At 35.2% G+C, this 26,070-nt stretch overlaps 1 protein-coding gene across 1 annotated transcript in view; it reads right to left on the bottom strand.

The window, feature by feature from the left end:
* LOC123671181 overlaps nt 1-22,559 on the bottom strand; it is a 149,381-nt gene extending 126,822 nt beyond the window's left edge. Inside the window, exon 1 of the mRNA XM_045604889.1 lies at nt 22,460-22,559. Coding sequence (XP_045460845.1) covers nt 22,460-22,476 — 17 coding nt within the window. The 5' untranslated portion in view covers nt 22,477-22,559. The remainder of the gene's footprint in view (nt 1-22,459) is intronic.
* Between the last annotated feature and the right edge of the window lie 3,511 nt (nt 22,560-26,070).

The raw sequence follows: 26,070 nt of genomic DNA, 5'->3' as shown, positions 1-26,070 counted from the left end.
CCCTTTCCGATTAATTCAATTTTGAAGAGAAACGTTTCGTTCTTCAATACTTCAACTTAAATAATAATAGGTGCGTCAGTGCATTCATTCTATAATGGATAGTCATAAAATATTCTATGTACATCTTTGTTAAGTTTTAGCAAGTTCCCACCAAGTGTCACAAATATCCTTCATCCATGGTGTTGCGATTTCTACTTCATTGAATGTATACCCAAGATTCAACAAATAACCAACCCTGCAAATAAATGTCATCAAATACACCTACGATGACCCCAAAACGTTTGATCTCTCCAACTTAGGATCAACAAATAAATCGAAAAAGGACAATTTTTCAGGTATGTGGGTATACATCGGGAATTTCCATTGAATCTAAAGAAGACATCCCAACTTTTACAGTTTACCGACGTTGTAATTATGTTATTGGCTTCTCGGTTTCCAATATGTCGCAAATATTTACTTTGTCAATTACTATCGATGCCAAACAATTATGTCTGAACTAAGTGGGACTGTAAACAGCTCTTGGAGGATTTTCCGTGACTGTACATATTTTTTAGGTTATTATAGAAGTTGGAACATTAGAATGGATGAGAGTTAATCATACGGGATTGTGAATTAATCAATTATTACTTTCAAGATGAGGGTATTTCAAGGATGTAAAATAAGGTTATGCATGAACATGAACTGAGGAGCCAAAAGAGGAAAGGTTTCGCAATTTCGAATATTCAAATCACGATCTTCTTCGTACAAATTTTGGAGATTACATATGAACTGGATATTTGGTATGTCATAGATTTGCAAAAACATAATCTTTGAAATACAATCAAAAAGATTATCATCAAGAAATTATCTTCAGTGATGAGGCCCACTTACATCTCGAGACCTACGTTAATAAGCAGACTTGTCACATTTGGGGCTCTGAAAAACTAAGAATAATTGTTGAAAATACCCTCTCCTCATCCTCAACCTGGTTCGATTTTTGAGCTGGTAGTGATTGGACCTTACCTATTTGAAAATGAGACTGGTGCAACTATTACGGTGAATGGATTGCACTACCGAGCTATGATTAATGATTTTCATGGATGGAATTGGAATTTATTTTCAAAAAGACAAGGCTACATGCAACACAAGCCACTAAACCATCGAAATTTTGCAAGAAAAGTTTTCTGGTCGCATTATTTCTTGAAGAGGTGATTACAATTGGCCAACGAGATCTTGTAATTTAACACCTTCAGACTCTTTTCTGTTGGAAATTTTTAATTTCTGTAGAAACCGAGGTAAAAACCATCTTGTAGCAACTTTTCACGTAGAATTCAATGACGTTAATTCAATTCACCGTATACTGATATTTCATGAGATATTTATTTAGAGACGATAAACAACAGTTACTACTAATTGCACTCACTGTTCAATTTTTTTCTTCAAATGAGACACCCCGTTTATTTCTACATATTTCGAGAGAACCGAAAATTACCCTTCCAAAAATATAGCATACTTGATATTTTTCTGAAGTCATGTTCGATGTTCCTAGCGTCTTTGGACTTTTACCCCCATGGAAGATAATGGTCCCTATTCTGCAACTCGAATCGAAACGATCGAATCGAATCGTAATCTGAGAAATCGGAATGTTTCACTTCTATCGCGTCCAGATTTGATATTCTGTGTCCAATTCTTCTTTTATCGCCGAATGTTATTCGTAATTGATATCCATAGAATTTCTACATGAGTTACATAGTAACAATTCGAAACAATTCCGGAACATTTCTATTCGATCCATACCATCTCTATTCGATTTCAAATTACAGAATAGGGCTGAATAATGACTTCAAAAAAATATCAAGTATTTTTGAAATGGTTATTTTCAGCTCTACCGAAATATGTAAAATAAACGGGTTGTCTCATTAATCTCATGGTGATATCTTATGAAAATATCAGTTTACGAAAAATTGAATTAACGTCATTGAATTCTAGGTAAAAAGTTTTTATGGAACGGTTTCCACAAAACCAACAGAAAAAAAGTTTAAGCAATATTCCCAACATTTTCGAAAAACATCCTGTAACTATGTAACGATAATTGCTATGAAGTTGCTAATGAGTTTCTCATGAAAATTGACCGTTAGACATCTAGATCAGTTTCAGTCTATCTAGTATAGATATAGAACTCTCCATTTAAAAAGATTCAATTTGGCCCACCCTGAATATCCTGTTTGAACAGTAGATTATCCCATATGAATTTCAGTTTATTTAGAATAATGTTGAAACAATTGAATGTTGACATAATTTCAATATGGTTCTTGAAATAATATTCTATTAAAAAACAATTACCGATTCTCTTTCTCAGAGGTCATATGCGAAAAAGTATTACTTTCCGCGTTGTTGGGGAAATAATTGCTCAAACACCTTTTTGATATTTTTACATCTTAGAATGCGTTGAATCCAAAAAATTAATGAAAAATCTGCCCATCCGCCAGCTTCCTTCTAAAATTATCCATGGAAACTGGAGATTTTTTCATGAAATTTTGTTCAAAAATCAATAATCTACACTGCATGGAATATTCTTGGTCTAAAACACTATTTATCAACTTTAAAAGTGCGAATCAAGATATCAAATTTGTAAATTTTCTTTTTGAAAACTGATTACATTCCTTGCTATTTTCACACAATCTGAAATATGCCACTATAAAACAGGAAATAATATGCGTTAAATTGGCAATATTTTTCACATACAAAACCTCGCGAGGAAACAACTTCACCCAGTTATGAAGCGATGCGATAAGATTAAGGTGACTTTGCACCGTTCGACGTCCAATAAGTCACCTACGGGTTTTATGTTGGTTGTTTGCCGAAACGCCAGAAAAGGAAGAAAACAAACAGTAACATTGTTATTGCGGGACCTAGGTGGCAATAAACGATGACCTGGGCGACAAACTTAGTTCACCTAAACTCGTAAAATCGATCCAGGCAAGGCATAACTCTTTTACTCCGTCGACGGTAAATTTAACGGTGTGAGAACGGACTCGCCATCTATTGGTCCACGACTTTTGCTCCGGCCGTTTATGGACAGATGAAAAATTGGAAGAGATCGTAATCTTCTACAGAGTTCGGAACTTCCTTAGATAAACTTGTTGGTTATGCCGAAGAGCTTTGTTTACGACTTTGGAACAAGGGCTTTTATTTACTTCGATTCTATATCACGAAGTATTTGTGGGACCATATTCACGTTCATCCTCTGTTCTTTACTTTTCATAATCTTGAAGATGAAAGGACGATCTTTCTTTACAACATACCTGGCACCATAATTCGATTATGATAAAGAGAGCAAGGATATATTTTTTACAATGAGACTGGAGTGTCATAGCGTTATGGAATAAAACAGTGCATGTGATTGCACCATGCGAGAATTTATAATATAGGCCCCCTGAACTGAATAAAAGAAGAAATTATAGCAGAATTCAAAATATTTATTCAAATCGCTAATAAATGCACCAAATACATATCGAAACGTAAGAAACTTCAAGCTAGGAATCTAAAAAATATCATGCCTGCTCCTGAGCTCAAGCGACGTGCAACTGGTTTCATTGACGTATTACACCCTTTAGGTACCTGACGACTCTTACCACTTGAATAGTGCCCTGTTGGTTTTTGTGATGTGTTGATGTAGACTTTACTTTTACTTTACTATATAAAAAAGGAAGTGCAGCTTGAATATTTGTTGGAGACACAAATAAATGGAGCATCAACTTATTTTAGAATAGGTTGCAGGATAATTGAATGGGCATAGAGCCTCATAGACTTTATTGCTGATTTCCTATTGACCATATACTTGACTTGAATTTCTACAGCAAGCTATGTTCTACTGTTGTATCGGGTCCATGGGGAGTTTCCTAGTATAGGAATCAGTGATCGATGTGGAAGACTTGTTGTGAAACAGCTAATACAGTACTGCATGAAAGAGTATAGTACGTATCACTTCACTAAATGAGTTTCGGGCCTAATCAGTTAAAATACATATCTTCTCAAATATTCTAATTTATTAGACAACATAGTCATCTTCAAAGGTGAAACACTCCAACGTTTCTCTGCAAAAAGATTCATTTTTGCTTTCAAATAAGCTTCAACCTCGTCTATAGCTTATATCTATAGCCAAATTTCTTTCACTGGAGCAATCTGCAAAAAGCTAATAATTACTGGCAACCAAATCTGGAGAATATGCAGGGTTCTCAAGCAGTTGGAATCGAAATTTGAAAATTGGCAATGCTTTATTCTCAATTTCTGCACTCAATCGATCCAAGAACTTTATGTCTTACACACTCCACTGTTGGTGGTTTACCTATGTCTAGATAATCCATAAACAGTATATGTACCATGCTCATCCAAAAATAGGGAGGTCATAACCTTGCCAGTCGTTTTTTTTTATATTTTGGTTGCTTTGGACGACTTTCACTAATTTGATCAATCGATGTTACATCCATTGTCACATATCGACGCAAAAATTCTTGTTACACCTTTTAGACAGCTATAAACAGCGTTTGGGAACGACGATGCATTCTAGCTCTCGATCGGCGCTAAGGAAGCGCTTCAACTATTTCGATCAAAGATTTCTCATGGACAAATATTCACGCAAAAGAGTGAATTCACTTCCTGCTGCACCTCTATCGCACGTTACTTCAATTTACGATAGCTCAAAATCATTTCGTGTATTTTTTTATGAAACAACTATCGAATTCGCATGGCCAGAGCATTTAGCATTAACAACAATGTTCAAAAGGTAGTATGCTGACTTAACGTGGTCGAAGAACATCAGTTTCGATAGAGCAGAGTCTGATTAGGAGTACACTTATGAAACCATTGTTGTCTTATCTTTTGAAACTTGCCATCTCAATTTGAATTATTGAATTCTGTATTGATTCGATATTGATTTTCATTTATTGAACTGGAATTGGAGATGTAGAACCATCATAGTAAAATTTGCTCAATAACGTTGCGCTTCCTTTATTTTTTAATTATTATATTATCTCGTGGTTATCGCGTCTTTTGAAATAATGGTCATTATTGATTATCACCTTGTCAAGATCAGATTGACGGTGTTCAAATTCCATGTCATATACACATCAGTATTATGCCTCCTCCTGAACTCAAGCGACGCAACATTGAGTTATCACACATTTACCAGGCGCTTTACCACGTGCATGTAAATACTACAGTTACATGTTAGTGGTTCATTTTGAAAAGTATTCAACAAAATATGTCTCAACAAAATCTACTTACTAGGTTGTCTGACAGGCAAAAAAATTCAGGGCATGCCATTTGAATGATTTGACTTATGGAAGATCATTTTTTTTAAATTGCTGTGTTTTTCGGACCCGCTAGAGAGTGCATCATAAACTTGCAGTAGAAGTTTTCGGGAATTCAATAAAAAAATTGGACAATTATGTCGGACGGTATTCAAGATATGATTTTTTGCTTAAACCATTATATATATTCATAAAGTGACATATGTCAAAAAGTACCACAGATAAAGAATGACATAATAAATAAAACGGCTAACATTTGGAAATACTTGATGAAAATAGGTAAAATTTCCAATGAAGTAATCATATCATATCCTTGTTGACGTGGGATTCTGCTTTTTCGAAGTATTCATGGAGGAGGTAGTTAGGTTATTTGTCCGCTGGGTGGCGCTCTGCAGTAATTCATACTGACTAGCGACTGCCAGCGTTCAATAAGATGCCTGCTATTTCGTTTGTTTGTCATCTTGGGTAGGATTATGCGGTACTGATGATCCCTAATAAGGGTGAAACCGGTATATCGCTATCCTCCCTTGATGACAAGCATTCTCCTTGGGTTACTTTCGATTATGAGTCCTACGTAATGGCGTGGAGACCTTCTGTCTGACAACGGTCGTGTGGATGGCATTTTCCTATTGCTGATACATTGACCGGATAAATAGTTAATATCGTATGATATGATTACTTCATTGGAAATTTTACCTATTTTCATAAAGAATGACATGTTGGCTATTTGGAAGTCAGAATTCAATGGAGAATATGAGTATAATATAAAAATTGGGCATTCTCATTTAAACAAACAGCCAATAATTCCTTTTTGGAGACAAAAATCCCAAAGAAGTTTCAAATATGCGCATATATTTTTTTCATTCGAGATCGTGAATGAATTGATTTTATTTGTTAGTTCAACACTACCCATATTTCAGCAGCTTCGAAAACGTATTCGACGACACGCTCTAAGGGTTTCCATACTGCCCCGTTTTCCATAACAGGATATTGCGGTTAAAACCCCGAAGCATTCTCCTCGATATAAATACAAGCCAAACACAATATATTGCGTTTTTCCTGCACAAATATACAGCAACCCATATTCCATCCATCTTGTCAATTCTGTGAAGGGAAATTGCACAGCAAAAGGTAGAATTATTAAGAAATTACGATTCTACGGAATCGAATTTACGCAAGGTGCATCAACACGATAGCGCCTCCAACGAGATAAATGAATATTTGTCGAACAAACCGAGACATGTGGAATTTCTCGTTCTGCGGAGATTGCACGCCCACTATAACCTAGAGACGACTAGTTCCTTATCGAGATATTTGTACAAATAAGAGAACTTGACTGTTTTTTAATCAGTTACTCGTGTACTGTCTCAATTCGCAAAATGGTAGATATCGGAGAGTGAAATACGAGGAATTTGATGAACATCATTTTTGTTTACTTTTATTGATTCACTAGGAGATTAAAAGGAATGACCAGATAGAAAAAATGATGGTAATGAGCACCACCACTTGAGATCATTAAAAGAGACGTTTTCCACTGATCAAAAGATGTTATTTTGTTTAATGTTTGTTCCCTTTAATAAGGTAAAAGTGTAGGCTGGGTGAGCTATCAAAGAAAAAAAAAAGACTTCGCCTGAAACTCCCTCATCTCGTTTATCCTCATCAACTAGAGGGGATATCAGAACTCTGGACTATGACTGAAATTGGTTTAGTTTACGTTCCAAACCAAAAAAAATCCAAACGAAAAAACAAATGAGATACATATCTGGTTTTTCTACTTTTCATCTGTCTATGGTAAAACCTCCAAATTTATGGTGAAATTTTCATATTCCGAACTCTCCGCAATTATCGACTAAACGATTCAATCCTAGCCCTTCATTTTCATTCTATTCTCAATCTGCCGATTTCGCCTTCAATCCATTACCGTGCTTGAAATATAACACTGAATTACTGAATCATTTACTCATAACCTCTCCTGAAACCAGAATCTCTAGATGCATGGGAAGTGAGCCCTCTATCTTGCAAACCGAGACACTAGCTGTCTATACTTGCGCCCAAGGGTGTCTCAAAAGAAACCTCAAAGGGTTGCGTACATCACTACAGACAGTAAGGCCACGCTGAGATCCCAAGAAACATATAGCCAGGAGTATCTACTGAAATGGGAGTGCCGTAACAACATAAAGCAACTGGCCAAAGGCAATAAACTAACTCTGATATGGGTACCGAGGCATTATGGTATAGAATGAAACGAAAATGCCGATGAACTTGTAGAAAGAGCATCAAGGTTAATACCTGTTGGTCCTGAGCCCTTCTGTGGGCTTGGAAAAGACCAATATGAGGCAGCGGTCCAACAATGGGAGTGGGATAATAGAAAAACCCTCTGGAGAAACACTCCGGGTAATTTGGGGTGCTTTCACTGAGCTATACTACGAACCTCCACGAGCTGAGCTTCGGCTGATGGTGGGACTGTTCATAGGGCACTGTGCAAATACCATTTATACCGCATGGTTGAGTTAGCACATAAGATCTAAAGGCTTTGTGTGAAGAAGGTAGAAATAGCCGAACACATAATGTGCAAATGTCCGGGGATGACTGGCCTAAGAACCACTCACATGGGAAAGTCAGTTCTGGATACTCACGGAGTAATAGCCAAGGCTCCTAAGGATGTCGTAGGTTTCGTCAACCTTATCGACAGCCTCCTAGGGTTTGTGTGAATAGGTAGGGTTAAGCGCAAAATATCAATTAGGTCACAGTTTTCGGAAGGGAAGATGTAATTGTGGATAAAGCTTGGAATTATCATTACATATCTACACGCAAAATAATACATCAGGCGGGTCTATTCTCACTGAAAAAGTTTTCATTTCAATTCACACAAGAGCCACAAAAATTCAAGTAAAAACTCGAATTTTTGTGGCTGTGATAAAGCAATCAATAGGAAATTTGGAACGGAACTTGATTTTACATTCAGCGTACGGAGAAGAAGCGTTCAAAAAAGTATCAAATGACATTTCATTCAAAGTTACATTTTCTGTTCTGTCAAAACGGTGGTTAAATGCATTCCATTTTAGAAGAAGGGAACTAAGATAAATCCGAAAGGTTCTTCAGATATTTGTTCGAAATACTGAATTAAGTGTACTGAATCATAATCTATATACAAATTCACATGAGAAAATGGGTTGGGGCAGAGCACTAGCAGTAATTTCTCTAGCAGATTATTTTGTCATTTCGTCACGATGAAATACCTCATATTTCCGTGACACTATTGTCACGGAACTCATGGGCTCTATAGCACATGAGTTTGAGATTTCACGTATAGATTTAGAATGACAATTACAAGTTTAGAGCATAATTTCATGTTTATTGCCGTATAAGAACTACAGAAAATTAAAACAGTAAAATATAATAATCTCAAAAATCAAATGTCAATTTTAAACACAACAAACGAGAAGCACAATACATGTAGGATATGCTAAACGATGTCCCGAAAAAATTCGGTTTAAAAATGAATCTATCAAAAACTCGGTACATGACAAACTTGGTTCTGAGTTGCCCTCTAAAAATTAACGACATTAACTTAGAACAAGTGCATATATACATAAGTATTTGGGCCATGAGATAGGCATTAGAATAGATAATCAGAAGAAATCCAAAGAACAAGAATAGGTTTGACGTGGGCGACGGTCGCTAAACTCCGGCAGCTGATGTTCCAATGAGGTTAAAGAGGAGAGTCTTCAATTAATGTATTTTGCCTGTTCTCACGTATGGAGCTGAGACAATTACATTAACAAAAAGGAACATCTGCAGAATACAAGTGATGCAACGGAAAATGGAAAGGTCAATGCTGGGAGTTACCCTCAGAGATAGGATACATAACCAAACCATAAGGAACCGAACAGGAATAAGAGACGCAGTTGAGAGATCTTAAAGCTCAAGTGGAGCTGGGCTGAACATATGGGGAGAATGACTGATGGAAGATGCACGAAGAGACTTGTGGAGTGAAGACCTAGACATGAGGCCTATAGAAGTAGAGGACGACCTCCTAGTCAGTGAAGACGATATGAAAAGAGTAGCTGGAAACTGGATTCAGGCACAAGACCAAAAAAGATGGCTAAAGTTAGGGGAGGCTTTCGTTCAACAGTGGATGAAATGATGATGAAAATATCGAAAGAAAAGGCTGAATATTTCCCTTACAACAGTTTTGACTAGTTTGAAATTCATTATTTATATGTAAAATATCCACACGAATGTTCATGCCAAATTCAAAGAAGATCAGATCATCGTATAAATTAACCGACAACGTCACAATAAATCACATCTCATATATCGTTCTCAACGCTTTTTATTAATTTTTGAGCGTTTGTTCTCCGAACAGAACTATTTTATTAATGACATCTTCTTCTTCTTCAGCCCTCTTTCATATAGTGTCGGACATAGGCCTCTTTTGCTGTTCTCATTCATTGCTTGCCGGCCACATCGACATTGCATGTCGTCTATCCATATTTTTCTCGGTGTTCCTATGCTTCTTTTTGTCTCTCGAGGTCTCTTAAACGTCACTTTGTGTGACCATCTCTCCACACTCTGCCTTGTAACATGTGCCACCCTCTGCCTCTTAAGTTTCGCTATTCTACTCATGATGTCAGTTACCCTGGTCTTTTTTTGGTATTTCGGTGTTTCTGTCCCTCAAGCTTATACCCAGCATAATCCTTTCCATGGCCCTTTGAGTTACTCTCAGTTGTTCTGCCAATTTTTTCGTTATTGCCATATGTTGTAATATACAGCTGTCGTAGGTTCACATGTCAAAAACTGACTATTCGTATGACAGCAGCCTAAATAGTAGCCAATTCAAAATGAAACCTATAATTGGAAAACTCTCTGTAGAGTATCTAACAATATTACCAATTGATTATTAACTTCATTACATCGTTTTTTTTTAAATTTACTGGAAGATGAGAACATAACCTATAACATAATCGCTGTTCATGATCTCGTTTACTATGTTTTTGGGTGCACTAAGGAGTACTACTTGTTTTTTGCACAGGTCTGTACTATTATTTTCACTCCATTACAGACGGGTGAGAAGGACACAAAACAGGCATTGCCTAGGTGATTCTCGCCTGTCCATGGAAATTTTAATCTAATTTAGTTCATCATAATTATAAAATTTTGTACAGACTATTGGTTGAAAATATTTGATTTGATTTGATTATAATAATAATAATAGTGCCTTTATTGTACGAGAGAAAAAAATGCATGATATAGGGGTGAAGTCTAGCTTAAGCTACTCCACTCAACCCCATCAGACGTAAATTGTTTCTGAATAAAACTCTGGGATTAAAATCCATCAAATCCAAGAGTCCCCACCCCTCCAATCCCGAAAATAATAATAATAAATTTTCCAGTGACGTCGATGACACAGTTGCGTCTTAAATGGCACAGTTGTTTGTCTAGACTCCGGGTCCGACGAATTGGGCACCGTGCTTTTGGGGTAGGGGGCACGGAGTCCGGGACCAGGTCGCCAGAGGGAGGGGGGGTTGTTATTTCGCCCGGAGTCAACGACCAGTCACCTGGAATCCGGAGTACACAACCTGATAATAATAGCCGGACTTCTGGAGACGGTAAACTTGCCGGGCGCCGCAAAAGTTTGCCGCCCGGGTGTTTTATGCGGTTTACGTTTATTATTTTGTCGGAAATTATTATCCGACTGAAATATGTCGCGGTGTAGAGCTGTTTTCGAGAGATCCGGGAGGAGTTTATTGGAGTGGCATGATGCCATCTTCGGATTCGGTGGTGTAATTGGGTTTTTGTTGGTGTTGTCTTGATATTACTTTGTGAAATTGGGAGTATAAAGGACGTTCAATGAATGAATGTACAGGGTGGGCAAATAAGCGAGGTAAGCGGCTATATCTCAGGAACCACTCATCGTAGAGACTTGCGGTAAAAAATTTCACTACTAAAGTAAACAAAAGAATACACTGGAAATTGTTTTGAAGTTCATACCTCCACCGCTAGGGGGCGTAATAGATATCGTCGAGTAGAAAAATGCATTTTACTCGAAAAATTTTCATATTAAGTTGAAAAAAAAATATCATCACTGTAAACCTGGGAAAATTCTCTATCTGTTTGAATTATCACTTTCGATTTTGCGACATCAAATAAGGGTGGGGGAAAGATAGAAATCTGACTGATTGAAATGTCTGCAACTTCAGTTTGGCTCAACATTTTTGGGCAAATTAGATCTTATTTGAGAGAAAACATCTTGTTGATTAAGGAAAAAATATACTTATGATGAATTTGATTCAGCTGCTTCCGATAGGGAGCGCTAAGTCAGAAGTTCATCGTTTTGTTCATTTTTCTCTGAAATTTCAAATGTAATGATAGGATTTTCTTAACAGAAACAAAAATTTCATTGAATTTGCATGAAAAAACCTAAAGGTCGTAAAGCGATAATTTCAGGCGTTCTGAAGTTATGGCCGAAAGAAGATATTCTTCAACTGATGCACTGCGAAAAACCAAATTGAGTCTTCAAGTTCTAACAGAAACAGAAATCTCATCAAATTTGTATGAAAAAACCAAAAGGTCGCAAAGCGATAGCTTCAGGCGTTCTGGAGTTATGGCCGAAAGAAGACACAATTTAGTTTTTCAGTGCATCAGTTGAAGATTATCTTTTTTCGTCCATAACTAGAGAACCCCTGAAGCTATCGCTTTGCGACCTTCAGGTTTTTTCATACAAATTTGATGGGATTTCTGTTTCTGTTAGAACTTGAAGACTCAATTTGGTTTTTCGCAGTGCATCAGTTGAAGATTATCTTCTTTCGGCCATAACTTCAGAACGCCTGAAATTATCGCTTTACGACCTTCAGGTTTTTTCATGCAAATTCAATGAAATTTTTGTTTCTGTTAAGGAAATTCTATCATTACATTTGAAATTTCAGAGAAAAATGAACAAAACAATGAACTTCTGACTTAGCGCTCCCTATCGGAAGCAGCTGAATCAAATTCATCATAAGTATATTTTTTCCTTAATCAACAAGATGTTGTCTCTCAAATAAGATCTGATTTGCTCAAAAATGTTGAGCCAAACTGAAGTTACAGACATTTCAATTAGTCAGATTTCTATCTTTCCCCCACCCTTATTTGATGTCGCAAAATCGAAAGTGACAATTCAAACAGATAGAGAATTTTCCCAGGTTTACAGTGATGATATTTTTTTTCCAACTTAATATGAAAATTTTTCGAGTAAAATGCATTTTTCTACTCGACGATAGCTATTACGCCCCCTAGCGGTGGAGGTATGAACTTCAAAACAATTTCCAGTGTTTTCTTTTGTTTACTTTAGTGGTAAAATTTTTTACCGCAAGTCTCTACGATGAGTGGTTCTTGAGATATAGCCGCTTACCTCGCTTATTTGCCCACCCTGTACAGGGGAGTCCTACGTAAATTTTTGATATAATAATAAGCCTTTATCTACTTCTATTGAATTATATCTTCATTATTCAAATGCTTTCGAGCAATTAATAATATCTATTAACAAACAACGTGAGTTATAATAACTCACTGCTATAACTCACTATAATAAATCGGAAAATATGGTTCCCTGCTTCTATACTTCTGTGCTTCTATTCGGTTGGCCGAAAGGAAACATTCCATGCTATTGTTGCTATTGTTTATTGAGGGAAGGGTCACTTTGACAATTTTGACGTCTATTGGTAAATATCAAGGTTTGTCAATAAAGTTTTTTCTCTATCTTGAATTTTAGTATTCATTGTTATAGTCGTAGATAAAGTATAGTATTCAACTTGCGGTAATAGTCATAACTCACTTGATGAATTACAGCACTCGCTTGCAGCTCGGGCTGCAAACTCCATCTGCGTGAGTTATGACCTACATTACCGCTCGTTGAATAATATACTATCATCTACTTCTATTGAAATATATAGTCATTATTCAACTCCTTTTGAGCAATTAATAGTATCTTTAAACGAACAGCGTGAGTTATACTAACTCACTACTATAACTCACTATAATGCATCTGAAAAGATGAATCTGTGCTTCTCTGCTTCTATTCGATTGGCCGAAAGGGAACAGTCCATTATTGTTTTTGAGGAGAGGAATGTCCAAGGGAATGTTACTTTAATAATTTTGACGGTTTCAAATTGAGTTGATATCTAGTTATTGTGAATGATTTGCTGAAAACGATTTATTCAGATAGTGAAGATGAAATATTATATAGGTATACATTTCCAAAATACCAACAGCTAATGTTTCCATAGATAATTACTTGACCGAAAAAAATTAAAAGGAGTTTAAAAAAATTTTCAAGATTGGTATAGCAGTTAGATCATTTAATCATCGTTTACAGGAAATTTTTTTTCGTTTATTTTAATGCATTTTTATAGGCAACTATTAGAGTTTTTCAATATAGTTCTATGTCTGTACTCTGTACTGGATTCGAGCTAGCCGAAGCTAGTTCGATTGTGATTGGTGACACTAAGTTTCCATCTCTCTTGTACTCGGGATCGAGCACATATGTTTATTTTACGTTCCTTCTGTCCATATTCTAAGTCTGTATTTTTTTCTTTGTATTTACTGATATAGTCGTAGATAAAGTATAGTCTTCAACTTGCGGTAATGGTCATAACTCACTCGATGAATTACAAATCAAGTAGCTGGATAGAATGTACTTGATTTTTAAAATTCAAAACTTGAACTTGACTTGACTTCAAGTCGAGCAGTTGACGAAAAATGGATGGCACAATTCCTAGCACATTTTCCGAGAAACCAAAGAAGCTGAAAACGGCATATCGATGTTTACTTTCATTTTAGGAATTAAACTATTGGAATTTTTTATTTTCATAAGACCATCTGCATAGGGCAGCGGGAATATCAAGTTAGGGGGTCGAGAAAAGCTCTATGTGTATCAAGAAAAAATAATATGTGTACAACTTTGCTTCCGCCTTTTTGCAATAGATGGCTGTAGCGGACAGGGGTAAGTGGTAGTCGAAATAAATAGATCGAAGATGTCATACAATAAGCTTAGCTATTTGTAAACATAACGCCATCGAAATATTAGTCAATTTGTATCTGCATCATAATGTTATGCTCGATTAAACATGTCGGTTTACGAGCCAAATTCTCGTCATTTGCGGGAGGTTTTAATTTTCTGCTTCAATATGAATATATCTGCGGCTGAGGCTCATCGAATGCTTTGACATACCTATGGTGAGGCCGCTATTAGTGATAGAAGGTGCCGTGAGTAGTGTCATCGCTTCAAAAACGGTGATTCTGACGTTGAAGACCAGCATGGCGGTGGAAGAGAGAAGGTTTTCGAAGATGCAGAATTGAAGGCATTACTTGATCAAGTCTCGTGTCAAACGCAATTGACAGGATCATTCGGAGTGACGCAAAGAGCTATTTCAAAACGCCTGAAAGTCATGGGAATGATTCAGAAACAAGGAAATTTGGTGCCGTAGATGTTGGACGGCGTTTGTTTGCTTGTGAACAGCTGCTTGCAACAATTTTTCGGATGCAAAAATGATGAATTGTGTTCACTGTTCATTCATATTTTTAATCATGATAATTTTGAATTTTAGATTCGAAGTGACACTCATGTGACTTATATCTCGATCCTCTACTCGAATCGATTAAAGTATCATCAAGTGAAATCGATAAGTATTGATCCATTATCGAAGCATGATTATTCAAATTGAACAAATTTGTTATTGAGTCCGAGATAATCGAATGAAAATTGGATAAAATTTGCTTATATTTGAATTGTTATTAGTTTATGAAACTGATGAATATTAATGATTATGTTTTTGCGAACACGTTCCCGTAGTTTCTAGGTAGTAGATTGATTGTAGTAATTTAATTTCGATTTATTATCTACAATTTAAGAACCACTAAAGACGCCGACCGAACTTGTGAATGTTTCATCGGTTTTCGCTCCTAAAAACACTTTCATATCCTGAAAAAATCTGATTTACCAATGCCCATATCACACCGTATAATAAAAAAAATTAAAATCCCTATACGTTCACCGAATCGCAATACGTTAGATTTTTTTATTTGGGGACATATGCAACAGCTTGTCTACCATGTTGAAATTACCTCTCATCGACAATTACTTGATAAAGTAACTAAATAGCAACTAAAATAAACTAAATACCAAATAAGCAACTACGAAATTCTAAGCCGAAGGTGCATATTTTGAACAATTTTTATTATTCATTATTGGGGAATGTTGATACTATATTAATAATGAGTGCATAGTTTCTGTCAAAGCTTCTCGTAGAACACTCAGTATTTCAGTGACAACAGATCCCACTGAGTTGATATTCAGCAAGTAAATATAAAATAACAATTTCTAGCTCAAATCTAAATTTCTTGTGTCATCTGAATCAAAGGAAATGAAATCAGAATATAAAAAAATGAAGAAAGCACTGACGAAAAATTAAATTGAGCTCTTGTGCGCTGATCTCTCGTCATTCATGCGCAGATTGCACCCTTAGATATTCCTGAGGCTTATAATAATGTAAGGGCAGCATAAAATTTCAAAATTGTTGTTAAAATGATGACCTGGTTCTTATATGGGAAGACATAATTAACGAGCTCCTCAGAAGAATGGTTTAAGATATAGTAAAAAATAGATGTTTGGAATATGATATATTTTCCTTATTGTTAAGAAAACACTCCAGATGTTGGTTAACTTCTTCTTAAAAATATATTTCTGTTTACTCAATATACCTTTTAGCAATTACTGCATGACAACTTGAAGACCGCATGACAACTTAAAGACTTTTTTCGTAATGTCTATTTTGAATAAATTTACTGAGGTTAAAATTGGTTTTCAAAGACTTTTCCATAACGTATTTTTTTAAGATATGTGGAAATTGAAATAACTTGTATTTGAAATCAATTGAATAGATTTCAACCAAGTGACAGTCATGTCAATAGAATACATTTTATAGAATAGAATACATTTTAGTGAACGACTTCAACATTTCCAGAGTTAATACATTTTTAGAATAATTTAATGCACCTTACTCCCGGGGGAATTGTTTTGTCCTGATTTGTACAATTTTGTTGGTTCAGATAATTCATGTGAAAGAATTTACTATAGATCAGGGTATAATTACTTTTTTGTCTTTAAGGTAATCTGGCAAAAATCTTTATTAGATATTACCAATTATTTCAGTTTCCTGGAGAATAGTCTGAAATTTCTAAAGTTCTTCACCCCCTGAGGGATGCAGTTATATATTTTAGGATCAGTAGTACATACAAACTTTTGAAATAGTGTTGTATTGACCTGTGATATCTGCAAATTTTTTCTTTGTCTTGTGTAGTAAATATGTGAATTTTTGATTGTTGTCATCTTATTTTGGTACATAAACTTGAAAATATACAATTGTCGTATGTTCATCATCCAACTGTTTGAGAACAGTTGACTTGTTGGAAATCTCCTTGGTTTTGAGGTTATCACTTTCAAAATCCATTTTTGCGTCAAAATCAAGGTTTTTATTTGACTTTCGTCAGTACCGCCCCAAACAACTATTCCGTATGAATAGATAGATTCGACTAAAGCTTTATATCCTTTCTTAAGTACTTCTATTGGTGATAATTTTCTCAGTTCGTAATAGGTGTACACAAATTTTCTTAATCGGTTGGTTAAGTACTGGGAATGACTGTCACATTTCAAAGTGTTATTGATGATTAAGTCTAGATATTTTATGTTATCAGTCTTGCCCATCTCCCTTTTGCAACAACATTCATTCTCCCAGCATTTTGTATGATATGTAATGGTAGAAAATAAAATACTATCATAAAGCTTCTTCTGCAAATCTCATAATTCCGCATTTTATCACATTCTTCAACTTAGTGCTCCTCTGAAAGAGTTCAATAATGTAAGCTTTTCACTTCCTCCGAAATAATATAGATCTTACATTCGACTCCAGTATTCTATTGGTTTCGACAAGTTGTTTTCATGTCTGCCTTTCCATTCATTCCAGAAAAAACCACCCACCCTCATCTCAATCTGTAAACCGTAAAAAGTCATCGACTTGGCCCAAATGAAACTGTTTCGGGTACATAAAGACCTTCCTAAAATACCATCCCACACGATGATGGCCCTCATCAGCAGGTTCTTAGAAATAGGCGCGCAAATCCAGGTGCAAAAACAACGATCTTCTTCGTCAGGTAGTAAGAGCTGTAAAACTCAATTATTTTTTGTTTATCGCACCTTCGAGAATACTGTTACAATTGCGAGTTGAACCGTGTTTCCGATTTTATGGGTTCTTCCGAGATTTCTCACCTCTGAACACGGTCGAACCACATCTCGTCTGCTTTGGAATCGAGAGAGAGAATAGTGTGAAGTATTTACTTAGGGTGCTTTATGGAGTGTCTCGTCTTAGATAGGTCGGCAATCAAGAATATACGACACATATTTTATAATAAATAGGGTAAATGCACTGGTTCTCGACCAGTTAACAGAAACATCGATTTCGAGCACGATTTTTTCACACATACACTTTTAACTTTAATGGTGTTGGTGTTCATCGATTCTTTGGCGAGTTTTAAATGATTTGTCATATAATTTAAAGCATTCTTTCCGCATTTAACCTTTGAAATGTGAAAACATCTAGAAAATCTCAATAACCTTCGGTTCTCGACCACGCCGCAGAGTTTTCGACCATTTTTGTGTTAGTTTTCGACCACTAATAATAGTGGCCGCTCCACTTGGAAATTTTATAAAAAACTTTAGAGCGAAATGAGTGATTAGTACTTACTTTCGTACCGTACCATCGACATCAGTACCTATCACTCAGAAGGGTTTCAGATGAGGTAATCAAGTAAGAAACACTCGGAACGTAAAAAAAAAAATATTTTGCAGAAGTTTCCACTTTCTATAAATATTTCAAAATAGCAACTCATACAAAATTATTTGGTTATTTTGCTCTTAATATCTATTTAGAAACTAATAAGTAAATAAAATATAAAACGCCGACCACCAGTGGTCGAGAATTAAGTACAATCAAATTGGTTCTCGACCGCGAATAAATAAAGGGTAGAAATAAGTGTTTCAACGTTAATTCGGTAGTCGCAAACTAATATTCAGAAAGTAGAAATATAAATGAATCAGGGTATCAAAAAAAAAAAATAAAATGATCCAACAGAAATATATCGGTTGAAATAAACAATTATTGAAGTAACTTATTGGTTCTCGACCACTTTGGTCGAGAAATAAAAGATACAAATTTTCCAATACCAGTTAAATATACATTTATTCGCTTCTTGATTGAAATACACTCAAAAATATATCTTATAGTTGATATGGAACAAAATATACATACATAATTCATTTAAAATAAGAAATAATTACTATTTTCTGATCATATATCACAAAGCACTTTTCTAACAGAGGACGAGAAAGAACCTTTTTCTATGATAGACGATTATAAACTAATTTTTAGCGCGAAAACTTTGACCTATACCACTACTATGCAAACTATCTTGGAAGGGTAGAATGGTCGAGAACACGTACCGCGAAAATATTTTGCACTACATATTTTTATTATTATTTTATCTCAAATCACGGAATGGTCGAGAACCAGTGCCGGTGGGCTAACCAGTGCATTTACCCTATGTTTCTTACTATCTAGCTCACCATTGAAATCAACAGAAATTTTTTTGATTCAATATTTCAAGCCCTTCGATATGCAGACAAATCAGTCATATACAGTTATAAATAATCATTCTGCGATTGTGAAATCAAAAAGGCAACGCACTATCCAGAGTTTTCGATCTTTCGTTCATTTATGGGCGTATTGCCTTATTTTCTTGGACTCAACTTTTGACAGGTTGAAAAAAAAACGTTTTTGCTTATTAAGTTAGGTTACAAAAACCCAGTTTGGTTTGACTGAATCATTGCCAGTCAATGGAGACTGAAGTGAAAGTTTTATATAGAATTTTTCCTCAACAACTACTATGTTTTTGGAGTGCTTTTGATATCTAGTAGAGATTGCAATTTGCATTAATTGTTTTTTTTTTTTCTGTATGCATGAAGAATATTCACATATTCACACTTCTTGAAGAAGGTTCCAATCTATAACAAAATTATGGGCAATTTATGAGCAAGCAATGGTTTTTTGAAGGTCCCAACTGCTTATATATATTATATACCATAATTTCTTTTTCACTGAAACAATTATATGGTTAAGTGGTGTAGGAGAATTCTATTTGGAGTAATATCGGCCCATGGGCCAACGTTTCTATCTTGCTTTGTATCTTCTTCAGGAACCTCAAATCATACAATATAAAACACTAATATCACAAAATATTAAACATTAAAATTCTTTTAAGTGCCGATGAGCTTCTGGATCGTATTAAATCCATGTTGAAAATGTTGTAATTGTGTCGTAAAAATCCAAAAAAAAAAGGAGTCAGGGAAGCACTCACTGACTATATCTATTCCATAAATGTATCTCATATATTTTGTTTAACAATAAATATTAAATCTGTAAACAATCGAATCATGATGACAGTAAATTATTAAAGAATCATCTTGTAAATCACTCTGCTTCAACCAGTTAATCTTCAATTGCCTCCGGATGAATTTCTAAAGGAGCAATTTCTTACATTAACACCATTTATGAGTTACCTAGTTCTGGTTATTAGCACCGACCTTCGTCTGTCAGAAAAAATAGAAATTTCACTATTTATGACTAAGTTTTACTGAATGAGTTAGGGTAGGTCTTCAAGGTACATAGGTACCTGTTATGGTAGGTGTGAAAATTTTACGATGTACCTTTAGAGGTAATGTGATTCCAAGATCTTCGATCTCATAAAATTTTGTTCTGAATTCTTCAATAATACTAGAATCTTTTGAAATTATCGAATAAGATCGTTCAGAACAATATTTTATAATATTTTTTAGACGCTTTGATTGTTGAAATTTGATTCTATTTAAATTTTTCATAATTTTATAATTGTTGGACAATTAACAAATTAATTTTCAAGAGAAAATTGCATGAAATCACCAAATAATATAGTCACTCAAATTTTTCCTGCAGCAACAAATATGTAGCCTGTGTGCTATTCAGATTCTCATTCATTAGAACTGGTTCAATACAGTATCTATTTCATCAAAAAACGTCATTTTTCGGATTGTTCTTTGAAGAAAAAAATAACTGTGAATTTTGATACAAATTTTGTGAAAATGTTGATTTTTGAAGAGCAGATTCGATATAATACTGCATTCAGATGTAGAATGAAATTTTTAAGCCTCGTACCAAACTTCAGAATGTTCGCATAACTAGAACCATAGAAAATTCTAGGAAATATCTGAAAAAAATAATGCAATATTCCATTGACTAAAAAACCGACGGAGTTGAGGATCTCATTTTTTTTTAACTCTCTATAAGCGATAAATTTCCAGCTTAAGAAAGCTGAAATATTGCTTGTATATGAAGCATAATAATTTCAAGCTTCATGCATGCAAGCTATTCACCATAGAAAACTCCAATTTTTTCATATATAAGTGGCACATTTTATGTCTATATTGTGTTTATAGACAGATAGGCAGAATCGAAATTCACCACAGATACCAGTCAAACCAGTGACTCTTTGTGAACTATAGAAATTTCAACGTTCTCTATCATATTTCGAAAAATAACTTTTTTATTGACCATTTCACTAAAGTGGAGAAAACTCTCACCTTTTTTTTTACTCATTTCGTCAAAACCGACATGATGATTTTTCAGCGGCAAAATTTTGAGAAATGTCAGTACACCAAATTTGCCGTAGTTTCGTTCGAGTTTGTTGCTTTCCCTCCTGTCATTTGTTTCGACGAAATAGAGATTTTGTCGACAAATTTCATCCGGGAAATTACCATATCAACACATTTTCCTACTCATGAAAATTTTGGCGGCAAAATTTTCACGCTTATTAGGTTTTTCAGATAAAACACCAAAGAATAAACGAGATTTCAGCATATACAGGGTGTTTTAAAATTAGTCGTGAAATTCGGAGGACGTGTTAGTAAGACTCATCGTTGACTCATCATCATTGTTGTCGTTTGAACCATATTTAGTGATATCCAAAAATCAACAGTTTACGAGATATTTGAGTACTTGTGATTTTCGAAAGATTTCTCACCTTACTTCATTTTTCGACATTTTGTTCTACGTTGACCAAATTTGATTATGATTTTGGATTATTTTCGTGGCCAGCGAGGAGTCCGGATCTAACACCGTTAGAATAGACGAAACAGCGAGAAGTTTGAAAGTAAATTTCAGACGGAAAGTAACAACTGAAGAAATAAGAGAGAGGCCACGTGCTTGTATAAGGAATAGTTGAGGTCATTTCAAAAATAATTTATGAATACATTTTTCTACTGAAATTTCAATTGCAAAAAAAACACCTCTTCTTTGCCTCTTTTTCTTTCGAATCAAACTCTACTAAAACAAAACTAGTGACTACATTCTAACGAAAACTTTTTAGGAAACAATGAAGGAATTTGGCAAGGTTTTGAAATAATTTTATCATACATCAATTGTGGAATTCGAAAGATGCAGGCAAATTAACTATTCTTTCCTTCATAAAAACCAATTTTCAAATCATACTAATTTTTATTCAACATCTAATACAGCATAGTTCTGTTTTTTTTTATACATGTCATATCGTTTTCTGATGAATATGATCCAAAATTTGAATCAAACTTGGTCAACGTAGAAAAAATTGACGAAAAATTAAGTAAAGTGAGACTTTTCATTAAGAACACAATATCTCGAAAACTGTTGATTTTCCTTTATTACCTATAATAAATATGGTTCAATTGACATCAAATGAGTGATTTTAACACTTCCTTCAAGGTTCACGTCTAATTTGGAAACACCCTGTATAGAAGAAAGGAACTTCAAAGTTAGTAGATTTTATACCTAAATAATCATGAATCGAATCATTTTATTCAATTTGAATAAATTTTTGATCCTCTTGAAATTCAAGTATTTTTTTGATGACCGTGAAACCTCATTGTTGGAGCCCCGACGAATATTCAATAAGAATTTTCTTCAGAAAGCCTAGCTCTTATATATGCCACTAAAGAAACCTTCCACGAAAAAATTCAAAATAATAAAAAAAAAACAAAAATCTCAAAAATTCCAATTGAGAAAACTTACCCACAAGTTCCGAACATGTGTGATCTCACGGCGGCCACCGCATCGGTGCGCTCACTGCACTAGAACACCCTGTGTATCCGGGAAACGTCCGCGGGGAGCAACAGTCGACGCACCAACTGTCTCCCGAGTTTTCCTCGGTCCGCTTTTCCGGCTTTCCCGTCGACGCGAGTGGCTGCCGGCTTTTCCGCCACGTGCGGGGAGTTTTCCCCCTTCTTTCGCGGCCGGAAAATGAATGAAACCGTGGGCGATTCCGTCTTTTGGGGGATTTGAATGAGGTCCAAGTAGTTTGGGCAGGCACTACGGAGACTGGAAGATGCTAGATCGATCCTGGATAGGAGAACATGCAAATTCTGGCGATGGACACAACATTGGTCAGGGTCGAACGAAAATAAGTCGAGATAAGAAATAATAAAATTACAATTTTGATAATACAATAACAGTACTACATCACAGATGGCACCAGCATTGCATACCATCTTCTTAGTACCAAACTTCAGAAGATGCTCGTTAGAATTTCGCAAACCTAGTGTTCAGTCTGGATCGGGATTTTTGAGGTTAATTGAGTTTTTTATGAAAAAAATAATTGTGCAAGTCAAAGGCTCCATAAGCGTTTTTCAGACTCTGCTCAATTGACAACAACGGTTAAAAGGTAGTATGTTGGCTTTTTACGTGGTAAAAGAACCTTTGTTGTTGCTGAACGTTTTGGTCGCCAAAATTCAGTAATTATTTCAGAAAACCACACAAAGATCCACGAAATGGTTATGAGTAGAGATTCACAGCTTGACTTGATATTCCAGCGACTTTCCTTGACTTGAAATCAAATCAAGTTCAATTCAAGTATTAATTTATCAAGTAGTTGAAAAATTAAGTAGATTCTATCAAACTTTTTGATTTTTAGCAGTTTTATTGTGGAGTCTGCACATCAATGAAAAAATTATGAAATTTGAAGCCTTGCAAAAAACATTTTCATTTATGGAACTCATTGTATACAAGAACCAAAAATATCAACAATTTATAATACCGCCATAAAACATTATAAAATATAAAAAATATATTCAGAAACCTCCAAGCACTATTTGATTATTTGACGACTCACTATGGTCGCACACCATCGTGGAGAGGAGCCTCTGCTGCAACGCGGCGACCCCCAGAAGTAGAGTGTGGGGATTTTGGCCGAGTTTTCAAGAAGGTTTCCGTCCTCCTCCACCATTCTCAAATAAATTACTGTTATCACGTGGTTCAGTCAGGAATTTGTCTATTTCATAACGCCAAGCCCCTCACTCATTTTTCCTTTGAAGATTATTCAAATCATATATATTCAAAATTATTATTATTATAAGAGTGCGTACGAGCTTGCATAATATATATTCCGAGCAACTAGTACGAATCAAGATGAAGTAATATCAAGTAGCTCGATAACAAGTCAAGCAATAAATATCTAAAATCAAGTCCAGCCAAGCTCAAGTATGTAATTTTTCACGAGCTTTATTTTCAAGTCAAGAAGTTGGTTGAAATGTCAAGCTACTTGGCTTGATGAATCCCTATTCACAATCTATAACATCATTCTACCTATGTCTTTTTATTTGAACTAATACATCAGTTTGAATTTCATATTTATTACGAGAATGAAGAAAACAAAATCAAGTAAATTCTCATTCATTTAGTTTCAATTTGGATCCTTATTCGTCGGACCAATTTTCAAAATTATACTGGAATATGAAAATTATAATATTCAGATTATTATCGATCTTATCAATAGAATCTTGACTCTGATTGGCCTATAAAGTTCAACGTCAAATATAAATAACCACAAACAGATTTTTACCTTTCAATTTGGGAAAAAGGCTAATAAAATACACTCTTGACTGAATTCACCTCATAAGAGTGTCTTTTATTTCATTGCTGAACAGAGCTGCTTGAAAAAACACTACTCGTTTTGCGGACTCGGGGTGTCTTCAAGCAACTCAGTTTAGTTTTGAAATAAATCGATAGATTTACATATAGCGAAATTTCAATCAAAATCAGGAACTATGGTCAATTTCAAATTATCGTACGAACTTGTCAGTTGCTCTAATTCTATAAAATTTCAGTTTTCATGCCTTTCACTTTATTTATGAAATAGTCTGATAAAATCTCACTCGAAATCCGTAATGGAATATATCTCATAAGTATGTCCTTTTTTTCATAACACAATTAAATTGCTAGAAGAAAATAACTCGAACAACTCAATTTCGTTATGAAAAAAATCGACAAACTTAACTACTCAAAATAGAACAGTTTTGTTGAAAATACTCCTTATGAAATTTCCAGCGTTATTCGCTAGATATCAAGTATTTGACAGCTAATGTCTAAATATAAATTAATGATTAAGTTAGAGAATTTTTCTATCTCATACTCCTCAAAATATCTCCCTATGACACACAAAAGTTGTAATTTAACAAAGTTAGCTAAAATCCTCCACTGAATGATTGGAAACTTTTTGATCTATCTGTAGTCCCGTTTCCCCATCAACCTAAACAGCACTTTTGTAACATTCAAAATGACCAACTCTTTCATTTATTGTTTGGGTCGACGCCAACCAATATTATCGTAAAACATGCAATTTGGGAGTGGATCCCACGCTCACTGTCCTGCATCCCCATTGAACAAGAATACGACTTTGTGGCATTAACTATTTCCATAACTAACCAGAGCAGCATCATCTTCCCTGATGTGGGACGAAATGCAACGGCGATTTTCTGGGAAATTTTTGGGACATCCCTCTTCTCCCACACTAGGAACATTCAGATTTCGATGTGTGGGAAGCTTTTCTATCGATTGAATTCCTAGACCTACGGGGGTTGAAAAATTTTTTTCTCTGGAACTGTGGTTTTACAGGAATATTCCACTTTCGGGAACGGGGTTCTACAGGAGTTATTCTAATCAAGTGGTGCGATCCAAGGTTATGGGATTTTCAAAACCCAACGGTTAGGTTTTGTGGAATTTTCAATCCCAAACGGTACGATTGTATGGGATTTTCAATCCCTAACGGTAAGGTTGGGGAAGATTTTTAATTGTGGGATTGTGGGGGATTGGAATCCCCAACGCTTAAATTGTCTGAAATTTTTAATTCTCAACGGAAAGCATGTGTGGGATAAATATTCCTCTACTCTAAGGTTTGTATGGGCTTTTTAATCCCCAAAGATAAGGTTTCGTGGAATTTTTAATCCCAAGTTGAGGTTGTGTGGGATTCTTAATCACGCATGATAAGGTTGTGAAAGATTTCTAATTCCCAACGGTGAGGTTGTAAAGGATTTTCAATTCCTAAAGGTAAGATTGTGAGGGATTGGAAGCCCCAACACTAAAGTTGTGTAAAACTTTAGATCCTCAACGGAAAGCTTGGGTGGTATAAATATTCCCCAACTCTAAGGTATGTATGGGATTTTTAATTCCACAAAGATAAGGTTTCGTGAGGTTTTTAATCCCAAGTTGAGGTTGTGTGAGATTTTTAATCACGCACGGTAAGGTTGTGTGGGATTTTTAGTACCCAATGGTACCGTTGTACGGGATTTTCAACCCCAACGGTAAATTGTGGGGAATTTTTAATCCCCAATCCTAATGTATGTGATTTT

This window comes from Harmonia axyridis, chromosome 1, assembly GCF_914767665.1.
Source record: "Harmonia axyridis chromosome 1, icHarAxyr1.1, whole genome shotgun sequence".
NCBI classification, from domain to species: Eukaryota; Metazoa; Arthropoda; class Insecta; order Coleoptera; family Coccinellidae; genus Harmonia; species Harmonia axyridis.
This window is presented reverse-complemented; position numbering and strand designations above follow the sequence as displayed.